This window comes from Tupaia chinensis, unplaced genomic scaffold (genome assembly GCF_000334495.1).
Source record: "Tupaia chinensis unplaced genomic scaffold, TupChi_1.0 Scaffold143693_1, whole genome shotgun sequence".
Classification (NCBI taxonomy): Eukaryota; Metazoa; Chordata; class Mammalia; order Scandentia; family Tupaiidae; genus Tupaia; species Tupaia belangeri.
The window spans coordinates 28,346-42,002 of record NW_006203541.1 but is presented as its reverse complement, the minus strand read 5'-3'; the positions used below and the strand labels follow the sequence as shown (position 1 = coordinate 42,002).

Sequence of the window (13,657 nt, the reverse complement as noted above, 5' to 3'; positions counted from 1 at the left end):
CCGGAGAGCTGAACTCAGTGGCTCTCTCCTTGGTGTCACTTGCTATAGGTTTAGCTTTGGGAAAACTGTCTTATGTGTAAGATCCTTGACCTTCCTTGTAGAGAGTGTGCCAGGGCCTCGGTGAGATAACAGATGAGGAAGTGCAATGTGTCACGTGCTCCACAGGTGAGGCTCCAGTCTTTTGTCTCTTTTCCCCCAGAACCTGTGCCCTCCCCCAAGATCCTGATCCAGTCAACATCCGTCTCGTCAGACTGGTGCAATGTCACCCTGCTATGCTCAACCTCAGGAACTACAGAGAGCCTCATGGTGACCTGGGAGAGCAAGGACATCCCCAGAGAACTAGAGCAGAGAGGGACGCCAGGACCAGTCCCCAACCCCTGGACCCTGACTCTGAGGCTTCCCTTGAGCCAGCATAATGCCAGCCTTACCTGCGTGGTCAGCAATGACGTGGACCGGAAAAGTGACAACTCAGACCTTGGGAACATCTGTGCCAAACGTGAGTGCAACCTGCAGGAGAGGAGGGGCATCCAGAGCCGGTAGCAGTGGATTCTGAGGGCTCTGGGCTCTTGCCCTGGCCATGCATATTCGCACCACCTTCCACGTGCTCACCCCACATGGAAGTCTAAGGGGCACACCCAACGTGTTTCTGCCTTTACATGTCTTTTATATCCATATCCTTTTCTCCACACCCTTTCCCCCACTGATCCAGGCAATAGGCATTGTGTTTCTCCTTCCTGAGATGCCTCCCTAGGACATCTGGAAAACATAGTCTTTCTTCCAGACTCTGTTTACCAATCATGTCCTCTGGGGGGCCCTCCTGGAAGACCTGTGTACAAGCTGTAAGACCCTATTGCAGGTACAACCCTTCTGTTTACCTGTTGACATACTCTGATTGTCCCTCTTGGATGATGAGTTCCTCAGGACACTGACACCATCCTGCTCATCTCAGTGTTCCTGGCACCAAGCAGGAGGAACTTGGTGCTATAGTTTCAATATTTCTACCAAGACTCATGTTGAAATTTAATTGCCATTGTGATGGTATTAAGAGTTGGAACTTTTAGTAAGTGATTAGCTCATGAGGGCTCTGCTCTCATGAGTGTGTTAATGGGGGGGATGGGCTAGTTATGGCAGGAGTGTGGGCTCTTGATGGAAAGGTGAAGCCCAGACCCCTTCATTCTGCCTCACATGATTTCTTGCCCTTCCACCTTCTGCTACAGTATCATGCAGCCTGATGTCCCTTGATAGGTGCTAGGACCGTGCTCTTGGACTTGGACTTTCTTTGCAAGCCAAGTCATAGTTTCTTTGTAGATTACCAAGTTGGTGGCATTCTATTACTAGCAGCAGAAAATGGACTAGGGCACTCGGTAACCTGTTGAATGAATGAACTTGCTATGTTCTTTCTTCTTCCCCTCTTCCCCTCTTCTCCTCTGCTAGAGAAATTTCTATCCCCCCTTGTCAATGAGCATCTCAAGTTCTCTTCTGTTTTAATCTGTCCTCATTCTTTCTGTATCACAGAAAAAAGTGCACATGAACAGGCCGTAGTTGGACCCCTGCAATGCATCATAAAATCTTCTCTGGTTGTACTGTTGATCCTGGTGGCTGGACTGTTTTGGAAGACTTGTGAGAAGAAGACTAAGACAGTAAGAGGCAGGTTGTACTGTTCTTTCCAGGCCCAGATACCTCCTTTCCCCAATGGTTGCCTTTTTCCTGGATTTTCCTGTTCAGGGAGTGGGCCTTGCAGAAGGAATGGTAGTTATGGCCATGGCCTTAGGGTTCATGGCACTGGGAAGGGACACAGGTTTTCAAGGCACAGATTCCAACTTTGTTTGTGTGTTTCTCAGATGCAGAATTGCAGGAAGACCACAGGGCAATGGCAATAACATCTATGGAAATCTGACGGAGTAGGAGTCTGCCTCAGAATGGTAAGAACAAAGTGAGAACTGGGAGCAGTGGGCAGCCCAGGTTCCTCATTTCCCAGTCATGTGCCTCTGTACCCAGGCATCTGCCCTTACTCGCCTCATGGCTTCTCTCGATTTCTGGATAATCAGTCGTATTTACTAAGGAAATGTACAATTGGGGCAAGTATTCTGTTAGCTGTTTTGGGGGAATTCCTGAGCAGGGCATGTCAACAGGCACTGCTTCTGTGTGAATTCCCTGGGCTCTGCTGTATCCCCAGCTGTTTCAGGAGCCCTCTGTCTTACATTCCCAGGGTATCAGTGAACAACAGCTGGAAGAAGAGGAGCTTCTCGCTACTATCTACACGGAGATCCATAGACCAGCTCAGGCCATGAAGATCATTTAATTGGAGGAAGCAGGAAAAATCCAGCACTCCTGGGACACCTTCACTTTGAGCTTGAAACCTGCATACATCTGCCTGTACTGACTTCAGTCCAGCCCTAGCTCCTGCTCTGCATTACCCTTACTGTGGCCACAGTTTCCTGGGAAGCAGTGGTCCTATCATTTCCTTGGCTCCCTCCAGCAGCTGCCCAGACACAGAGACTGTATAAGTGCTGATCGTGCTCTGGTGGATGGAATTAGGACCTGGGTTTCGGATGATGAGTTGCGGGTAATGGCTATAGCATGAGTAGGTGGGAGCCTATAGTGGAACTGACCCAAGACTTCCTTTGTAGACCTTGTGTAGGGCTCCTATTGAGGTGCCAGTGTGTGTGTATGTGTGTATGTGTATGTGTGTGTGTGTGTGTGTGTGTGTGTGTGTGTGTGTGTGTGTGATTGGCCAGTAAAAGCCACATTATACCTTCCTTAGCCAATGGTCCCAAGCCCACCTTCCTGTGGAGTAGGAAGAAGAATTAGTACTATTCTAAGCCGTTTTCAGCTTTCTGTTTACCAGAGAATGAACTCAGAAGCCCATAGTCAGGAGTTATCTTCTTAGGAAAGCAGCTTCAGGTCTTCTTCTGTCCTGAGATAGGGTACTTGTGGTGAGAGTGGATGTGCAGTGTAACCTCATTCCTCCTGATGTGGGTACTGTGGCCTCTGATAGGTGAAGCTCGTGAGAAAATCTGACCCAACTATCTCTAGCCTCTTTCTATTCCTGTCTTTTTATTTTTCATTTTAGTGTTATTCAGCACTGTTACAGAATACACTGCATGCTACGTAACACACTGTATAACCTTCTAGCAGTAGGCAACCATAACTGAGTTATTTTTCATCAATCAAGAAACTGCTTCCTTAATCAGTGTTCTCCAAACCCTTTGATACATAGTGACAATTAACTCCCAAGATGTGCCTGTCTCTTTCCATCAAATGTCGCTGGTATGTAAAAACAGCAACCCTCTTTTCCTTACTCCCGTTCATGAACTTGTGCATGTACACACGCAGTGGTCAGTCTGGGAATGACCTAGCACATGGCCATAGTCCCAGGGAGAATGTGGAACCACATTTTGGCACCAAAATCCTGCTTTCGTCCCCAGCCTCTACTGGCAACCCTCATCCTGGCTGACCCCAAACCCTAGATTGTCTTCCTTTTGGTTCACTTATACCCCTCTGCCTAGAGTTGGTAGTTCCCTCTCCCTGTTCCTCACTGCCAGCCCTACATGTTGAATCCTACTAACCTGTCCAAAGCCCTCTTCCAATGCCCTATTCCATGGAGACTGCCTGAATGTCAGAGGTTTAGAAATGGTCTCTCCCACATCAGATCTTTACATACACCATGGATTTAAGGCCTCTGTCCCAGTGCCTGGATTGGAGTCATAAGTCTTCCTGTTGGGCTAGCCTGCAGTTCCCTCAGGATTGTTGTGGGACTGTGGGAAGCCAATTAAAAAGAGATTCAGACCTTTCAGTATGAAGAGTCTGAGCCACCTCCTTCCACTCATCCCACTGGTGCCCACAAAGGGAGATGCACAGCTCAGAGTTTAGGAAGCAAGGGTGAGCATCTTTACCTCCCAATGACCCTGTCTGGCTCAGAGGTCCAAATTGGAGATATCTTCACCTCATTTCCAGTATCTGATTGCCTGAGGACCTTGTGGAGTCTGCACCATGGTATATGAAGTCTTCTTCCTCTCTTGGGGGCCTTACCTTCTTTCAGCCTCTGCCTCCTGCCTTGGGCCTCAGCTCTTCCATCAGAGATGGACTGATTTTATTTTTATGAGCTTCTTTACCTTGTTGGGAGGCCTAAATTCCTAGGACTATTGTTTTCCTTTCAATTCATCTCTGCTCAACTGCCTCATCTTTGACATCAGATAAGAAAGGTCTGAGCAGGGTCTATGCTAAACACTTGAGTATGATGGCATCTGCTGCATGGCAGGTGGGTGAGGGAGAAGGTGGAGGATCCGTAACAGGAGGCTCCATCCCTGCCCTCTTCCCCCTGGTTGAGCAGAAAGCTGAAGGTACATGAGATGCCTTCTCAGTCATAGGTGGACCTCAGTAGTCATCAGCCTCAAAGCAGTGTAAAATATGACCAAGCAGTGTTCCTTACCACCCTGCCTGAGGCTGAAAACCAAAAGAAAACAAAACAAAAAAGCAAACTAACAAAGAAATAGGAAGGAATTGGGCTTTCAAATCTCCCTGGACCAGTTTTAACCCAAATACTTTATTCTATCTTCTTATTCTTACAAGAGTCCTCAGGGTACATACTGGTAACTGATATCCCAAACTACAAATAGTTGGTGGCAGAGCAATTTCCTGTCTTTCCTGTTACCACTGCAGATCCTGGATTCTGGACTTTTCAGATGGGGATATCCTTTAGTTCCTCTCCCAAGGATCCTGTCCTCTGACATCTGTGCCTTGCTCTGACTAAGCTCACTGAAGACGGAGCAGCTGGTGTTTGAAAGAGGAGCTTTCTTGTAAGTGGACAGTGGGGAGTCTCGATGGGGTGGGAGATCTGGAATGAGGAACCTTATACGCTGGCTTAGAACAGATAGGCATAGATGTCCTTTTGTCCAGGTTCCTTTTTTTCATACAAGACATGTCTGGGATATCACTCATGTTCTCAAATCTGCTACCTCTCTGCAGTATAATGTCTTTCAGTAGGTATTTTTTTTTGAGAGAGTTTTTTTTTTTTTCTTTTTTGCTATAGGGTGTGTGCGATCACCAGAAAGACTGAAAGAGACAGTGAGACAGAAAGCAAGAAATCACTCCCCAGAGGGGATGGCCACGCCACAATCCCTTCTCCATTCTCCTCTCAGGATCTTGGGCACACAGACACACACACCTGACATGTTTTTCAAGCCACCAGGGCTGGGATCTGAAGAACCGTGGTCAACTACGTGGGAGTCCAGCAACACAGCCATTATACTAACTGCTGGTCTCTCAGTAGGTATTTTTTAAAAAATTCTTTTTTTTTAAGAATTATTATTATTTTTTTTTGGGGGGGGAGAGATTTTCACTGTAGGGCGCATGCGCTCGCCAGACAGACAGAGAGAGACATAGAGACAGAAAGTGAGAAATCACCCCCCAGGTGGGATGGTCAAGAATTATTTTATTTAAATTTATTAGTTTTGATTTGAACAGAGAGGGACAGAGTGAGAGTGAGAACAAGAGAGAGAGAAAGAGAGAGAGAGAGAGAGAGAGAGAGAGAGAGAGAGAAAGAGAAAGCAAGACGCCAGGTCCGGGACTTGAAGCATGGTTGGCCATGTGGGAGTCCAGTGCCCTTAACCATCATGCCACCTGCTGGCCCCTCTTTCAGTAGGTTTTACCTAAGACTGTCACTTAGACCTCAAACAATTCTGTGAGGCAAAGACCCTCATTGTTCAGGTAGAAAGACTAATATCTCACATGTCCCCCGAGGACCTTGGAGTCTGGAATTTTCAGATAGGAGTATCCTTCAGTTCCTCTCCCAAGGATCCCAGTCTCCTCTCTCAATGTCCCACTCCAAATAGCTCACTGATGATGACATAACTGATGGAAGATGAAAGAGGAACTTCCCCTCTGAGGAAAATGGGGCCTTGATAAAAGTTGGAATACATGGGATGAGGGACTTTGCACTCTGGTTGGACTTGGTATTCATTGATATTCGTCTTAGTTTATCTTTGTTTTATTTATCTTACTTGTCTTATTTTATTTTTCCATAGAAGACTTGTTTGGGATGTCACCCACATCCTCAACTCTGCTCTCTCTCTGCATTTTTGTTCATAACATCATTCAATAGGCTTTACAGAATACTCTCACGCAGACTGTCAACAATTCTGTTAGGCCAAAACCCCCATTGTGCAAATGAAAAGAGTGACTCCAGGAATGTCAAGGACCTCAATTAAGTTCTCCTGAGTATGAAGTGTTGAGGGTGTGGTTTACATCACAGGGAATCACACTTTCGTTTTGAATCCTCTTCTTCTTTCATCTCAGACACCCTACAGGTCGCCCTGATCCATGGGTTATCATTCATAAAGCTTCTTGTATTCCATCCTCTTCTCATTCTTTCATTTCTTTCACTTTCCCTGTTCCGTTTTTACGTTCACACCAGAGACTTGTGAAGATTTCTTCATATCCTCGCCAACTCTCTCTTTCTTTTCTTAATTTGCCAGAGTGTGCATGCACTTACTGGGGATAGAGAGAGAGTGTGGGAAAGCATCCCCATGGGGAATGGTCACACCAAGATCCATTCTATATTTCTTTCTCCAGGTTTTGGGTACACACATGCACCGAGATTGTGTTTCTCAAGTTTATGGGTTCATAATTGAAACTGTGCAACTAGCCACATGGAATCCAACCACCTTAAACACCATGTCATAGGCTAGTCTCCTTCAATTCTTCTTTTATTTTCAAAAACTTACAGCTACTGTGTGTGAAGTGTTACTTCATCATGGATTTTCTTTTCAAAGTTTATTTCTGTTGTGAGAGATAGATCTATCTATCTATCTATCTATATATATATAGAGAGAGAGAGAGAGAGCGAGAGAGGCACTCCCAACAGGGCCCCCACAGTGCAGTCCACCCTAAACCCCAGCCAGCTCGTACTCCGGGCATGGGCATCCCTGTAGTGCCCTGGGAGCCCCTGGGACTTGAATCCAGGACCCTCCATGTAGCCCTGTTATGCTACCGCTGCACCCCTGTCTGACCTTCATTGTGGTTTTAATTTGCATTTTCCAAATGACTGACAGTATTGGACATCTTTCACGTGTGTGTTGATCATCTATATACCTTCTTTGGAGAATCCCTTTTTCTCTTGAATTGTCTGTTATTGTGAGCCGCCCCGACCGCTCCATTGAAAGTACTTTTCCCCAGGTCACCAGGAAACTCCATTTTATTAAATCCAATGGCCAACCCTCAGTCCTCATCTTCCTTGACCTCCCAGCAGCAATCGACATGTCCTTCCTTGCGCTCTGCATCTCACATACCATTCACCGTTCTCTTCCTCCTATTTAGTGACTCCCCCTTAGTTTCCTTTACTGGTTTATCTCTCATCTCTCCAAGTCGTAAGTTCAGGACTATTACAGGGTGGAGACCTAGATCCCCGGACTTCACTATCTACACACATTCTCTCTCCGAGGTGGTGACCATCTGCCAATCCCAGGACTCTGAACGGTATGTTATTTTTTGTGGCAATAGAGACTTCGCAGCTGTGATCGAGGTTTAGAACCTTGAGGTGGGATATTATTCTGAATGATCTGGGTGGGACCGAATTTTAAATTTTAAATTTAAATTTCTTAGAATTTTAAATTTCTTAAATTAGGACTCACAATTTAATCATGTAAGTCCTAAAAAGTGGAAGGAAAGAAAACTGGGTCAGAGAGACAGGATGTGAGGACTTGACCCCTAATGCTGACCTTCAGATTAGAGTAAGGGGATCACAACCAAGATGTGGCAGCTTCTAGAACCTGGGACAAGCCCTGAGTTACAGCCAACAAGAAAATGAGGATCTTAAACTTACAGTCCCAAAGAAATGAATTCTGGCACAAGAATGATCAGGAAATACTTACCAAGAACAAGAATGTAAAATTCTCTGTTGTAAATGATATATATGGTAATATCATTGATTATATTGTTACTATATGTATATTTTGAAAACCATATTGTGTACTATAGAGATGTACAATAGTGGAATGAAAATAAGAAATTTTAAGATTAAAAAAAAGAAAAATGTTGTGGCCAGCAGGTGGTGTGGTGGTTCAGTTGGTGGATTCCTGTATGGCCAAACTTGATTCAAGTCCTGGACCTGGTAGCTTGCTTTTTCACTTTCCTTTTCTCTCTCTGGTCAAATTAAAAACTAATAATAATAATAAATAAATTTAAATAAATAAATAATTTAAAAAAGATAAGGAAAATGTTAACCTGAAAAGAAATTAAGACAAAGTTAATAACAAAATATATAAATGGAGACCATTAACTTAAAAAAGTTCATTTTTATTTTCTAAATGTTCAGTGATAAGATTCGCTGCAATAATATTTTTTCTCCTAAGAAATTCAAAATTCTATCCAATTTTCACAGTTATTGTTATTACATTATCATTATTTTATTTATAAAATATAATGGCATAGCAGAAAGATCAGGAGATTCAGAACCTGAAACAGTTACATCTGGGGACCAGCAGTTGGAATGACGGTTCACATGGCCAACCATGGTTGAAGTCCTGGACCTGGTGACTTGCTTTCTCACTTTCCCTCTCTGTCTTTCCGCGATGAGTGCATATGGCCTGTAGCAGAGTAAGAAAAAATAATAATGACAAATAAGATTAAATAAACTAATTCTTTAAAAAATTACATCTGAATTATCTTGTCATGCATTTCTTCTTTAATAGTGAACAAGATGCCCAAATGTAAGATTTAAGTGCTTCGTCAGTCAGAAATATTAAACCATATAACTTCAAAGCTTATTATGGAAATTTAATATGTGCTTAAATATTTTCAGACAAATGTCATTAAATTATTGTGTAGTTTTCTCCCAGTTAGAGGGAATATTTCTAAAAATAGTACATACAAGAACAAAAATAAGTAGTCACATGAGTTTAGAAGGAAAGAGTATTTACCTGTTGCAGGGCATGAGATTCTTCTGCCAGCCTGACAGAACAGTTTATTTTTCTCTGTTACTTTTCTTTATGCTCCATTTAAAAAAAAATAAATTTTATTGCGTCCTTTTTAGATTTGCAACTTGGTATTGTGGAATACATAAAGATGAAGAGGTATGAATAGCTATGGGTACATAAAGAACAATGGTTAGTGAAACAGATTAACATCTATTATCTCACATTGTAAAATTCATTTACTTAACAAAATCCCTTACTTAATAATGTATTAATATCTTCTTTTATAATAAGCAAAATTCAACTTTTTGTTTCATTGACTTTTTTTTTTTAATCTCTATTTAATTTATTTCTGCCCTGGTCTTTATTATCTATTTCCTCCTAGTAATTTTAGGTTTGGTTTGTTCTCGTTTACTGGCTCCTTGAGGTGCAAGTTTAGGTTGTTTATTTGAAATCTTTCTGCTTTTTAAAGTTAATATTGTAGGCATTTATTGTTTTAAGCTTCCCTCTTAGTAATGCTTTTGCTGTGTCCCGTAGATTTTGGTATGTAGTGTTTTTATTTTTATTTGTCTTAAGAAATTTAAAAAATTCCCTACTTAATTGAATGAGTGATTGTTCAGGAGCGTATTATTTAATTAACAGAATTTCCAAAGTTTCTGTTGTCATTGATTTCTAGTTTTATTCCATTGCAGTCAGAAAAGATACTTGGTAAGATTTCAGGTTTTAGAAATTGGCTTAGAGGGACCAGCAGTTAGCGTAATGGCTATGTAGCTGGACACCCACGTAGTCGACTGTGGTTCGATTCCTGGACCCGGTGGCTTAAACTCACGCCAGGCGTGTGTGTGTGCGTGCCCAAGATCCCGAGAGGAGAATGGAAGAGAAGGGATTGTGGCGTGGCCATCCTCCCTGGGGGGTGGTTTCTCGCTTTCTGTCTCTCTGTCTCTCCATGTCTGTCTGGTGAGCACACGTGCCCTATAGCAAAAACCTCTCCAAAAAAAGAAAGATTAAAAAAAAAAAAGAAAAGAAATTGGTTTAGACTCGTTTTGTGGCCTATCCTAGAAAGCATTTCATGTGTTGATCAGGATGTGTATTCTGCAGTGGGTGAATGGACCGTGTATACATGTCTATTAGGTCCATTGGTTTATAATGCAGTATAATTCTATTTTTCTTTTGTCTAGATAATCTGTTCATTTCTGAGAGTTGGGTGTTGCAGTCCCAAATTATTATTATATTGGAACCTCTTTCCCCCTTTATATCTAATAATATTTGCTTTTATATTTGGTTGCTCTGGTGTTGGGTGCATTTATATTTACCATGGTTATATCTTCTTGTTGAACTGACTTCTTTTTTTTTAATATTTTTAATTTTATTTACTCATTTACTTATTTCATTTTGACCAGAGAGTCACACACACACACATAGAGAAAGAGAATGAGAAAGCAAGCCACCAGGTCCAGGACTTGAACCATGGTTGGCCATATGGGAATGTCCAGTGCCTTAACCACCACACCACCTGCTGGTCCCCAAACTGACTTCTTTATCATTATATAATGACATAATGACCTGTTGGTCTCTTGCTCCTTTTTTTTTTTTTTCCAGTTTCACACTTACAGTTAATTTTATCTAAGTATAGCTACTTTTGCTTGCTTTTGGTTACTGTTTGCATGAAATACCTTAATCTATCCCTTCACATTTAGTCTTTGTGTTCTCTATCACTGATAATTTGAGACAGCATATAGTTGTGTCTTACTTTTTATCCATTCAGTCTATACATTTTAATTTAGGAATTTAATCAATTTTATTCAAAAGTGTTATTGGTAGGTGAAGACTTACTCCTGTCATTTAAAAAATTTTTATTTAACTTTATTTATTTATTTTAACTTGACCAGAGAGGGATAGAGAGAGAAAAAGGAAGAGAGAAAGTGAGAAAGCAAGCTGCCAGGTCCAGGACTAAACCAGGGTTGCCCATGTGGGAGTCCAGCATCCTTAACCACCACACTACCTGCAGGCCCCACTCCTGTCATTTTATTAACGGTTTTCTGTTTTCTTTTTTTTTTTTTTCTCTTGTTCCTTTCTTTATGTTTTTTATTTTTGGAGTTTTGTGATTTTCTCTAGTGCTAAGATTTGATTCCTTTTTCTTTCTGATTTGTTTATCTGCCCTATCAGGACCTTTTATATTTTTTATGATGGTAATTATCAGCCTTTTGTTTTCAGATATAGAACTCACTTAAGCATAAAGCTGATCTAGTGATGATAAATTCTCTTAGACTTTGCTTATCTGGGAAAGGCTTCATTTTTCTCTTCATTTCTGAAGAATAATAGCTTAGTGGGTTATGGTGTTCTGAGCTGGCAGTGTTTTTCTTTCAGTATTGTGAATGTTTCATCCTGTTCTCTTCTGGCGCCTAAGATTTCTGCTGAGCAATCTGCTGTTAGCCTGGTGTAGACTCCCTCATATGAGAGTGTGTAGCTTGATGCTTTTCTTTTGATGCCTTAAGAATTCTTTCTTTGTCTTTGTCTTTTGACAGTTTGACTATAATATGCTTTGAAGGGGATCTTCTTGGGTCAAATCTGTTTAAAGACCTTTGAACTTTCTGAATGTGGATGTCCATATGTCTCCCAAGACTTTACAAGTTTTCAGGTATTAGTTCTTTAAATAGTTTGTCTATACCTTTCCCCATATTGTCTCCTTTTGGAACTGCCATATTATGAATATTTGTTTGCTTAATGATACCCCGTAGGTCTGGTAGGCTTTGTTTATTCTTTTTTGTTCTTTATTTTATTATTGTATTTTGTCTGACTAGGTTTTTTCAAAAGACCTGTCTTCAAGTTCATAAATTCTTCTGCTTGATCATCTGTGGTTGAAACTCTTGTATTTTTTATTTCTTCCACTGAATTCTTCAGCTTCTTGATTTCCATCAGGCTTTTCTTCAAAAAAAATTATTATTTTTTATTGACCATAGGTTGTGTGTGCTTACTAGGGAGAGACAGAGAGAGGGAAATTGAGAAATCACCCCCACCACCCAGGGGAGATGGTCATACCACAATCCCTTCTCCATTCTCCTGCTGGGATTTTGGTCGTGCACACACATGCACCTGGCATGATTTTCAAACCATCAAATCTGGGACTCGAAGTGCAATCAGATATGTGGGAATCTAAAGCCTCAACTACCATGGCACTTTCTGGCCCCTGATTAGGTTCTTTTTTATGTAAATGTCCTCATTGAATTTTTCACTAGGATTTCATATTGTTTTCCTGATTTCATGGAATTGGCTATCTGTATTCACTTGTATCTTATTTTTCAGTCTTTTGAATTTCTTTCCAGGTGTCTTATAGATTTCCTTTTCTGTGGGGTTTCTTGCTAGAGAATTATTGTGCTCATAGTAGGGGGTGGGGATGCCGTGTTTCTTGCTTCTTATGTTTCTCATGCCCATATCGATATTTATGCATCTGGTTTATCAGTGGCCTCTTCCAGTTTTATAGGGTGACTACATGGAGAAAGATGGTCCCCTCAGAATGGGGCCTCGGTTATTCGGTAGAGTGCATTGGCTGTGGTGCTAGAGAGTAGGGTAGTGCTGTCTGTGTGACCAGCATTGGCGATATCTGAGAGTGCCTTGGTCACCTAGACTGATGGGAGTTTGTGGCTGGCCTACCAGTTGGTACCTGGCTCTCCTAGAGACAGGGCAACTCCATGGATGAGTGGAGTCCTCTGGTGCTCCCATGTGGCATGTGGTAGAGGGTGAGTTTCCTGGCTGTTTCCACAGACCATAGATAGACAGGACTGCCCTTGCAGCTCCCTGCGTGGTGTGCAGCTGTGGACAGGGTGGCTTGTCCAGCTACTCCTTAGGACAGAGGTGCGTGTGATGGCAGACGGTGTTGTGCAGCTGTGGCCAGGCAGAGGCGTGTGCAGCATGACCTGGACTCCTTCTCTGGGGCAATGCTGCAGAGTAGACCCTGGCCACTCCCCAAACTGGGCTCAGGGTATATGAAGGCTGCCGGATTCCACTCAGTAAAGATGCCGTCAGAGTGAGTTTAAACTACTGGGTTGGACTCAAGCCATAAAGGTGGGCCATGAAGGGTCAGCTACTTTACCCACTGCATCACGTGGCCAGTCCCTAAAGTTCACACTTTATTCACATGTCCTTAGTTTTAACCTGACGTCCTCTTTATGTTCTAGAATCTTCTTCGGGAGCCCTGCCTATATCCTTAGACCCCTCTGGATTGTGACAGTTTCTCAGACTTTCCTTTTTTTTTTTTTTTTTTTTTTGGAGGGGTTTTTGCTTTAGGGCACATGTGCTGGGCAGGAGGGAACAAAGTGAGAAATCACCCCCAGGGAGCGGCCACACCATGATCCCCTCTCCTTCCCTATCTTGAGCCAGCATGCACAGGAGCCCTGCATGATTTTGAAGCCCCTGGGGCTGGGATTCAACTGCATTCAGCCTTGTGGGAGTCCAGAGACCTAACTGCTATGTAATCTGCTGGTCCCATAAAATTAGATTTTCAAAAATACTATAAATGTCCTTGGGACCAGCAGTTAGCATAATGGCTATGTCACTAGACTCCCATGTAGTCAACTGTGGTTCGAGTCGCAGACCAGGTGACTTAAGCCGGGCACGTGTGCGTGTGCGCCCAAGATCCCAAGAGGAGAATGGAGGAGAAGGGACTGCGGCGTGGCCATCCCCCCTGGGGGGTGATTTCTCACTTTCTGTCTCTATGTCTCTCTCTGTCTGTCTGGGGAGCGCACGCG

General features: G+C 42.7%; 1 protein-coding gene and 1 long non-coding RNA gene across 2 annotated transcripts; one reads left to right on the top strand and one right to left on the bottom strand.

The window, feature by feature from the left end:
* The first annotated feature begins 108 nt into the window (after window positions 1-108).
* LOC102469848 (uncharacterized) lies at window positions 109-8,198 on the top strand. The gene is made up of 5 exons (XR_336878.3): window positions 109-496; window positions 1,516-1,640; window positions 1,842-1,922; window positions 2,210-2,566; window positions 7,389-8,198. It is a non-coding gene; the product is annotated as an uncharacterized LOC102469848 (long non-coding RNA).
* Window positions 2,562-5,024, bottom strand: LOC106733410 (NADH dehydrogenase [ubiquinone] 1 alpha subcomplex subunit 1-like). Its single transcript, XM_014582626.2, is given in 2 exon segments — window positions 2,562-3,330; window positions 3,332-5,024. Coding segments are annotated over 2 exon segments (261 nt in total). The 5' UTR covers window positions 3,449-5,024; the 3' UTR covers window positions 2,562-3,186.
* Window positions 8,199-13,657: the final 5,459 nt, after the last annotated feature.